This window comes from Trachurus trachurus, assembly GCF_905171665.1.
Source record: "Trachurus trachurus genome assembly, chromosome: 20".
Lineage (NCBI taxonomy): Eukaryota > Metazoa > Chordata > Actinopteri > Carangiformes > Carangidae > Trachurus > Trachurus trachurus.
In genome coordinates, this window is record NC_139911.1 from 10429136 (window position 1) to 10439392 (window position 10257).

General features: G+C 42.5%; 1 protein-coding gene across 2 annotated transcripts; it reads left to right on the forward strand.

Annotated features, from left to right (window-relative positions):
• Positions 1 to 1373: 1373 nt before the first annotated feature.
• pcyt1ba (phosphate cytidylyltransferase 1B, choline a) lies at positions 1374 to 9897 on the forward strand (the record flags this gene model as incomplete). Of its 2 annotated transcripts, none has more annotated exons than XM_083995168.1 (8): positions 1374 to 1454; positions 5381 to 5480; positions 7042 to 7158; positions 7252 to 7403; positions 7843 to 7921; positions 8023 to 8165; positions 8734 to 8922; positions 9673 to 9897. In XM_083995168.1, the coding sequence occupies 8 exons, from the start codon at positions 1374 to 1376 to the stop codon at positions 9895 to 9897; spliced, it is 1086 nt and encodes a 361-aa protein (XP_083851294.1). The 2 variants fall into 2 exon arrangements, with proteins under 2 accessions (XP_083851294.1, XP_083851295.1); XM_083995169.1 differs by lacking the exon at positions 1374 to 1454 and adding an exon at positions 2660 to 2812.
• Between the last annotated feature and the right edge of the window lie 360 nt (positions 9898 to 10257).

The following is a 10257-nucleotide window of genomic DNA, read 5'->3' on the forward strand; positions in this document are numbered from 1 at the left end:
AACATAAATGTGGAATCGAAAAAATATATAGGCCTAGGGGTCACGGACCCCCGACCTCTGCAATACAGTAGCCTATTTCTCCAGCACATGAGACATGTTTACTTAAAAGGACTTTTTAATCACCTCACATATAAGAGTAGGCTATAATAACTCATATTATCTCTTCAATTCTTCATTACCACATAGCCTACAAAATGTAGCCTATATTGTCGTTTAGACTCCTGATGGGATATGATATCATATAGCCTAGGCCCTAGGCTATGTAGATATCTCTAGCTTAGCCTATATATTTGTCTCCTCACTGCCCATACTACATCAAAATGCATATAACTTTTATATATCTAACTAGGCTAGGCCTACATATATTGTCTGAAGTTTCAGTTGCTCCATTACAACATGTCTTCAAATTAGGATTAGGCCATCATCATCATCATCATCATCATCATCATCATCATCATCATCATCATCATCATCATCATCAGGGTCCATGTTTTCCAGTTGATGTCTATAGCCTAATGGCAATGTGTCCTGTGTAGTTCGTTTCCATAGTGACCAAACGGGACTATTAAAGGGCACAATGGATCCCGTCCCAGATTGGGGCCACAGAGACAGTGCGTCCAACAATGAAAAAACACAAAGAATGTTTTGTTCTTCATGCCCTCAGCCCCTCATGTTGGTTTTCTATACCATCGATCACTGCGTTCATTCATGTAGGCCTATAGGCTAGCTAAAGGTCCACAGTAGCCTATAGCCTAGAGGTTTAAGGCCACATCACCATAATATTATTGACCTTGTGGTGACTTTAAAAGCAAATTATGTGAGTATAGCTGATCTTAGTTTGAATGGTTTTGTTGGTTTAGCTGTAGCCTATGCTATTTTTCTGTATTGTAGGTTAAATAACAATGTTTTTTGCATTATGGCTTTTACTTTGAAGGAGACTTTTGTCTTTTATTTTCTAAATTGAGCCACAAGTTGCAGATAGTGAGTCCACTGTAGCCAGCTAGGCCTCAATAGTTTCAGGGTGGGCCCCTCTGTCAATGCACAGCCTAATGACCGTGTGCTCCACTGTCTACTCTGTAGGCCACTATACGGTCTGCTGCGTGGACCGTGGCCCACAGTTGTCGCAGCTCATCAGTAGTAGAAGCAGCTGATCTGTCCCTTGGACGGACCGTGGACTCGGACAGACGGGGCTGTCGTCGCTCTGCTGCACCCGCCTCTCCCTCCCTCCCTCCCGCCTCCCCCCCGCTGGGCTGAGCTGAGCTGAGCTGAGTTGGAGAAAAACCTGATCCCGATCCTGGACTGGAGCGCTTAAACAGACAGAAAAGCATCTGACAAAACGGATCAATATTTACACTGGTGGGGAATTGGACACGATGGTGAAACAGCGACGCATAAGAGCTCATTCCTGTTGTGCAGCTGTTGCGCCTCTTTGTTGCAGGAGAGGACCACAGAAGGTAAGCCACCCATCCCTGTCTACAACTGCTGCCAATGGCTTATAACACACTGGAAAGTTTGCCAATGATGTGAAACGCCTATAGCCTAATAACGGGACTGTTTGTTTATTCATTTGAGCAGCATATTTGAAGCATATTGCATCAAATCAAAGCTTTTGTGCCAAATTAAAAAAAAAAAAAAAGTAGCCTCTTTTCTATTTCTGACACAGCTACATTAATCTTACAGCTGCAGCCTGTAGCCTATTTCCATAAAGAACAAGAGACACTAAACCTGTCAACATGTGCAGCCAATCTGCTGTGACAGTCTGACTAAAGTTTAAAGTTAAACACCACAAAGCGCTGAAACCTTAACTATATTTCTACTCTTTGTTCTATAAGAGAAATCAAATGTATTTAGCTTTTTTCTTTATGTCTACATTAGTTCAACAAAAACCGCTTGGTGACACCCGGTGTAATGTTTTACTGATGGTGCTATGGACCACTCCACCAATCCACGCGGCCCAAACTGCCGGACTGAGGGAGCTGCTCCCTGATTGGTCCTTTCTCGGAGCTCTCTCCTCTTTTCCGTCGCCATGGCGAGAGCTCACCAGCTCTGCACAGATCGTCTATTGATGCCACGGCTCACTCCCAGCTCACACTCAAAAATTACCCCAAGCACACAGGCTCAGTACAGTAACCATTCATTGTGCACAAGTAAACAAATCATACAGCTTTATTATAGTGATAATGACGTGGCAGCCAATTTTACAACTAAATGGCTTTTATCCACTTATTGATAACATATAGCCTACAACAGATTGAGCCACATGATCTGTAGCTATATGCTTCTGTCCTTTGTTAGCTATATGTTTTTGCACAGGCCATATCTGTAACATCTGTGCCAGATGTGGAGAATTGTGACATATTTATTTCTGCATCTATTTAATCTATTAGGTTACATGTATTATGTATTATATCTATATAGCATATGATCACTTTTTTGTCATTCATAATTCTTTAAACCTGAAATGACTTTATCTGCAGCATTATTGACATCAACTAAAGGCAGATTTCACTATCCGTTTATCGTAACCACACAAATAGTTGCAGAGTGAGATCTCCCCGCTGCCTCCACTTCTCTGCAGCGGGGGATCAGAGAGGAGGAGGAGGAGGAGGAGGAGGAGTAGAGGGGAGGACAGACAGAGAGGCAGAGCAGAGAGTGGGCGGGGGAACAGAGGAAGGAGAAAGAGACAGAGTGGTGAGGAGAGAGGCATCGTCTCACTGATGCTGAGTCACATAACTGAGGGACCACAGCCGCATCCCATGAGTCTTTGGGAATAATGGAGGAGCTCGAGCACACCTGCCCCCATCCCCGGACGGTAGGGCATTTGTGTTTGTTTTTGTATGTGTTTTTTTTCTTCACACGTCCTTCAGTGTGAATGTGTGTATGGAGAATGTGTGTGACAGAGGGAGGGAGGGAGGGAGGGAGACAAAGGGTCCTGCCTTTGATCCCCTGTTACGAAACAGGTTCCCTATAGCATGAGGCTGTGGGAGATGCTCAGACTGCTGAGTGGACAGTGTTCGCCTGCTGCCAAAGGAGGAGGGGGCTTCACACAGTGGACAGCAGGGCATAGATGTCCTGCAGCAGTGAGGACTCTTGACACCCCCCTCTTTCTCTCTCCTGCTCTGTTGTTCTTTGGTGTGCTCCCTCATCCTGGCATCTCCTCCAAGCTCTCCATCTTTGCTTCTACCTCTCCATTCCTCGACCTCGTCCTCTCTCTCTCTCTATGCTCGTGTTTCCTGCTGTTGTTTCCTCGTGCCCTAGCTGTGCTCCTGCATTTCTCTCTCTCTCTTTTTACCTTTTTTTTTTTTTTTTTGCTTTAATCCTTCTTATGCCAGATGTTCTTTGCTTGTGCCAGAGTGGGTTTAACTCTGCATGCTCTCTCTCTCTCTCTCTGTCGCCATCCCTCCTAATAAGACCGTGTGCTCCTGGTCAGTTAGTTTAAGCTTTACCATCTGCTCTGTGCTAAATGTTTGTAAGCTACTCCTACGTTTTCACCGTGCCCAAGGACTCATGGGTGCTGAGGACGCTCCCTCACCCCTCGGCACCTTATTCATGTGGCTGCTGCTTTATTGCAGCTCCTATGGCCTCTACTGTTAATGCACAGGGGCTGTCTGCGAGCAGTTGAGATATTAACCAACCATATAGGTAAATAATGTAAACGTAAATAGGAGGCAGACACCATAAAAAGGAGTCTGACATATGTAACTCTTTACCTGCCTCTGTGTTACCTGCTTTACATATACTCTGCTGCTTTGGACACACATTTGCATCCAATCCACTTGAATTGCCGCCCACCTCTCTCATGTTTCAGCAATTAATTATAATGAAGTGATAATACGGATGGCAATTCATTAACTACAGCTGTTGTAACATGAGTGTCTTGGCTGTGGTTTGTATGTTTTTAGTGCAAAGGTGCTGCATAGTGTATAGTATAGTCCTATGCTAGGTGAACTGTCATGAATAGATGTATTACATTACATTACATTTAACCTTGTTGTACAGCCAGGGTCATTCTGTCTGTAGTCGACGACGTGCTATCAGTTCAAAATTAGAAGCAATAAGCTTTTAATTAGGAAACACAGTGAGGTGTCATGGTGGTAAAATACTGTTAATTTGTTTTTAGCTGTAGTCTCCAGAACAACCAAGTGAATATGGGGATTCGTGCAGCTGCAGAAAGGACACAGCTGCCCCCTGATGTTTATTAGAGATCAATGGCACAACACAACAACACAGCATCAGTGTGGCAGGTGTCCTTCTCCACATCCCAGCCACATATGGTGGCATTAAAACCTGTGATTAAACACCTCAACTTTACATAGTATCTGAATATTTTTTTTATAATCATCTCTGAAGTGACCTTCACAGGGGACAGTATATCTGAGAAAAGATGTTGCTGTTGAACTTTTCATTCCCTCTTTTTTATTTAAATAGCAGTTCACCTCTATTATAATGGGGTAGAGATAAAAAGATATCTCAACACATCTGCAAATGAAACAAGAACAAACCACTTGGGGTTATGCAAAATAAGAAATGTTGGGGTGTATTCATATTTCCTCCATGTCCCTGGTCCATCCCTGTCTGTGTTCGGGGAACATGTCGTCATGCCCGGCCGTGGGTTTGTTCGTTGTTGCTCCTGGAGGATATTTTGACGTCAGTTGCCTGTCATGTCCACAGAGACATTTTCTTTTTCATCCTCCTCCTCTCTCTCTGCTCTGTGTTGACTTGGAGTCTATTTTACTGGTGTGAGTGAGATTCAGCAAGTAAGTATTCCCTGCAGTCAACAGATGGCACACAAAGACAAATTTTCGGTCGGGGCTTTGCACTGCAGCACTTTAACCTTGATGCTGTTTTAACAAGAACTGAAAAGTGTTGTCCTTCATCTCACTTGTCCTCTCTTGTCTCGATCCGTCTCACTGTGTCCTATTGCCTTTTTATCTCCTTCATTTACATGTAATTATCTAGAAATATCATTGTTTCCTCCCTGTCTCACCTCTTTTAGTTTATTCCTGGGAGAAATCAGATCAATAGCTCTTGCTAAACTTGTTGTCACATGCTAACACACATAGACGGCATACACACACACACACACACACTCACACACACAGTGATCAATAACACTGAGTGCTGCCCTGTCTGTCTTTCAATCCATCGTCCAAATACGGAGCAGGCGTTGGCTGTGGTCAATAACCTAATGGAGGTTACTGTAACTGAAATGAGGAGACATATTACACAGCACTCCAGGGATTGGGGGGCTGTGTTTCTGTTTAGGGGGTGGGTTCTCAATGCAGGTGTTTCAGATGTTGTAAAACCTCAAATAAACTTTTCTCTTCGCCTTTTATTTGTCCTCTAAACCCAGATTTCCTTCTCTTTCTCTTGGTTACAGACTCTGACAGAGCCGGCCATCTTTGCCAGGGAGACCAGTTGTGACTGTCGTGCCCCTCATGAGAAACTCACCATCGCACAGGCCCGCAGAGGCACCCCAGGTTCACCTCCTCTCTTTATTCTTTTTTTTTTTCTCACAGTAATTCTTCCTTTCTCTAACTACATTTGTTATTCCTGTATCTACTAGTATTATCATAATAATAATTCATCCATCACACCTACATGTATTACACACGAGAACCAAAGCAGAAACGGTGGCGAAAATCCCATAAGGCCCAAGCAACACGGGCAAAACGAGAACCTGACCATATGAATTGAGATGAGGAGGAACCACAGTAAGATGATGTAATGATGCAATAAAACAAGTTAGAAATAGTAAAAGAGGGTGTGAGTGAGATAAAAAGAGATAAGAAGAGATAAAGAGGATTAAACAAGTAAAGGCATAAAAAGTTGACGCAGTAAGAAACAGATAAAAGCTGCCGAGTAGTTTATGGTAATAAAATAAGACAAACAAGCAATAGAAGGAAGTAAAAATAGAAACAGTTATAACATTTGCAACATATAAGACAATAACAAAGGAAATCAGGAAATTCTGAAAATAAGAATAATAAAATACAGTAAGATTGGGAATAAAAGACGTAAAAGTCGGTTTAAAGAAATGAATCAAAAGGTGTCACCAAAAGTGTTAAACTATAAACTAGATTACGTAAATGTCTTCCAGTCTCATGCAGGTTCCCACCCAAACTGCATGAGAGTTCAGCCCCAGCAGCACCCTGCACCAAGGAGGCAGGGCATCTTGAGTGTTTCCTGAGAGGCAAATTTCAAGGCAAAACACTCACTCAGGGAAAATCTCTCCCTACTGCTTATAAAGCTCAAATTCTGTGAGTGCACACACCAACAACTCAAGGCCACTAGAGAGGCTTTTTAAACATTTTGATTAAGTCAGAGCTTCGCCCATCTGGACGTCTGTGGCTGTTATTGGACAGCGAGAGGACAGTGTCTCCCCCTCCATCCCCACAGGAAGTGACACTGTTGCTACCACTACGACTACTACTACTACTACTACTACTACTACTACTGCTACTACTATCACCACATATTCTGGTAGATCTGTCACTATCAGGTGCCACAACTGCTGCGTTTCGACTACTACTGCTGTTACTCCTGTTTACCACCGCTTTCCCCAAGACTTTATTCATAATAACAGAGTTAATACCAGTTATACTAAATATAAACAGTGGCATTTATATGGTTTGGTAACAATGAGAGCTGTAATAGAAATAGAAATTGAGTAAGATATGGGACCACCCCAGGACCAGGCTGTGTGTGTCGACTGGTTTTTGATTATGTGATAGAAAAATTGTTTGGTTTATTTGTTTAGGTCACGGCATGAAGGTGACTCCCACTTTTTATAATCTATCCATGTCATATGACATCTTGACAGGGCCAAATTAATTGGTTTTTATAGGCTAATGCATATTTCTAGATGAATGCCACGAAGGATATACAGGATAAAGTTAGGTTGTGTCCACATTACAAAGAGAGTGGAAAGAGGGGGTGGCTAAAAGCTGTAATGTTTGCAATGGAAAAAGGGAAAAGCTGTATAAAGCAGTTAGCTGTGCTGATCTATGACTGAGATGTTGCTGCTGTGTGTGTCTCCAGTGGACCGGCCTGTCAGAGTCTATGCAGATGGCATCTTTGACCTGTTCCACTCTGGACATGCTCGTGCTCTCATGCAGGCCAAGAACCTCTTCCCTAACACCTACCTCATAGTAGGAGGTAAGGACACACACACACACAGACACACTGAGACATGCCAGGAAACCATGCAGGTTTGCCTAACTGTGTCTAAATGTGTTTTATTTTCCACAGTGTGCAGTGATGAGCTGACCCATAAATACAAGGGTTTCACAGTCATGACGGAGTATGAACGTTACGAAGCTCTGAGGCACTGTCGCTACGTCGACGAGGTCCTGAGAGACGCACCCTGGACCCTCACGCCCGACTTCCTGGAGACACACAAGGTGCATATATGTGGTTCTTTACAGTGCATCTATTGAATTCTGTATGAAATTTCAATTTTCACTTTAAAATTTAATGTAGTTTTTGATTGAAGTTTAATTAAATTAAATTATGTATATCATTATAATTACCTACTTATTATTTTTTGAAGATGACTTTGGTTTTGAATGTTAATTTTTTGAATTATTTATTGTGGTCTAATCCAATTTAGTTCCTTTTAACATCCCCATGTTTTGATGAATATTTTATGTCACATTCACTGACACAAACAGGTCACCTGTCAACCACATAGTGAGTAAATGAATTCAGGAACATGATGTAATCGACAGAAACAGGGTCAGTCCCTCGTGAAAAAGCTCCACTCGTCTGTGTGAACTCTGTGTGTTTATGAACCAACGCTTGTTTTCTGCCATCGGTACGTCTCCTTTGATTATTTCTCAGATCGATTTTGTGGCTCATGATGATATCCCATACTCCTCAGCAGGAAGTGAGGATGTCTATAAACACATCAAGGAGGCAGGTCAGTGATAATCCAGAGAGACGAGGACGTGGTCGTTTTTTGTAAATTTCTTTTGTCATTAAAAAGAAGTCATGCTGTGCTTGTTTTTGTGTGCGAACCAGGGATGTTTGTGCCGACACAACGGACAGAGGGAATCTCAACATCGGACATAATCACCAGGATTGTCAGAGACTATGATGTTTACGCCCGACGCAACCTCCAGCGTGGCTACACGGCCAAGGAGCTCAACGTCAGCTACATCAATGTAAGAGCCTGACCCAGTCTCTACACACACAGTTGCCCTTAAAGCTGGAATAATCTTGTTTTCCGACACATTCCTTTTTTTATCCCTATTATAAATATTAATTGTGGTTGAATTTTCACACTGATATGTTTGGAAGAGATTGATCAATAGAGTTTTGAGATAGATCTTGTCTTTGGACAATAACATTGATTCAGCTGTTATATTCACAGTTTTACTTCATTATGACTCGTTGTGGATTTGCAACATCTGCTTTTCCACTATGGTTTTCGAGAAAAGGAAAAAATAACATACAGGCATGAGGCGTCACATTTGGAAGGAAACATTTTTCTCTTACATAACATGACATGAATTATGCAGTGAAAGACATGTGAAGTTTCAGAGTCATGGTAAAGAGTAAACAGTTTGATCTGCAGTGGAACCACAATGTAGATTTTTTTTTCAATTATTTAGATATAATGAATCATAAAATAGTAACAATGTGTCCAAACGTGGCACCAGTGGCAGTCCTCTCTATGTTTAACTGAGTCAGGAAGCATCGACAACAATATTTCTGGTTTAATCCGCCCAGGAGAAGAAGTACCGGCTGCAGAACCAGGTGGATCGTATGAAGGAGAAAGTTCGCACAGTGGAGGAGAAGAGCAAACACTTTGTTTACCGCGTGGAGGAGAAGAGTCATGATCTCATTCAGAAGTGGGAGGAGAAGTCGAGGGAGTTTATAGGAAACTTCTTAGAGCTTTTTGGACCGGACGGAACTTGGGTTAGTAACTCGGACAACGCTGTCATCACCATTGATCTGATCATCACCTCTGTATTTATTTGATGTCAATGACCTTATTGTCCCCTTATGCACATATAATTTCCTTTTATTTTAGTTTATTTAGTTTATTAAGGGACAGTGTGCAATGACATTAATCATTTGCAGAAAATGAAGAGATGGTTGCACCAGATTTAGCTCACAGCTAATTTCCATCTGCAGTCCCAACATATAGCCTAACATATAAAAATACACAGAAAACACAGACCACAAACTACAAGGGTGATACATACTGTAGAATGACACAAATAGACAATAAACAACACATAGACAATGTGGAAACAGTTTCCAAGTCAAGTGCAATACATTTGAGAAAGGTGTACCCTATCCTATATGGTCAATGGAAAGAAAAGCTATGTCATACCTGATACAAAATACGATAAAACATTTTAAAATCCCCAAATTCCTATTTCACAAAATTTTAAAAATAATTCCATAGTTGAATGCGTTAAGAGGTGCTAAAATATATTTTTGAAGAGACTAACTGAGTAACAAGTGCCCTGCTTTTACAGTAAGCGTGCTGGCAACTTTGGTCATTCATGAAATATATGTAGGTACATATAAAGTAAAAACATATGTATATGTGACGATAATATATCCTCTTATATGTGAATTTGTGTAAAGGTTTGAGAGTCACACACACTGGGACAGTTTTAATCACTAACATCCACTGTTTCCTCTGTGTCTGTGTAGAAACAGGTTTTTCAGGAGCGCAGCGGTCGGATGCTGTCCTACGCTCTGTCTCCCAGGGAGTCGCCCTCCAACAGCCCTCCCCGCGAACTGTCGCCGCTGCGCTCGCCCTCGCCCCCGTCTCCCCCCGCACGCTGGCACAACGCACGGCCGTCGCCTCCCACCTCCCCCAAAGGAGCATCTGCGTCTATAAGCAGCATGAGTGAAGGTGATGAAGATGAGAAGTAGACTGACTGCTGAGCACACACTCCCATGCACACACACACACAAACACACACATACACACACACTTCAGTCACGGTACACTGCCTGAGAACTGCTTACACACACATAAACACACACACACACACACACACACACATATACACCTACAAACACGGGCAGGATACTGAAGCAGTAATCCTACAAAGACGTTGCTAACATGCAATGCAGACGGTGATCATGGGAGATGTAGTCCTGAGCTCCAGAGCTAAAGAAGCCATCACTGTCTCTGTTGTCTGGGCAACCCAGCAATCAGAAGGAGGACGATGATGAAAGAAGGGGATGAGGATTTATGTACACAGTGTCACATATCGTAAGACGGCCCAG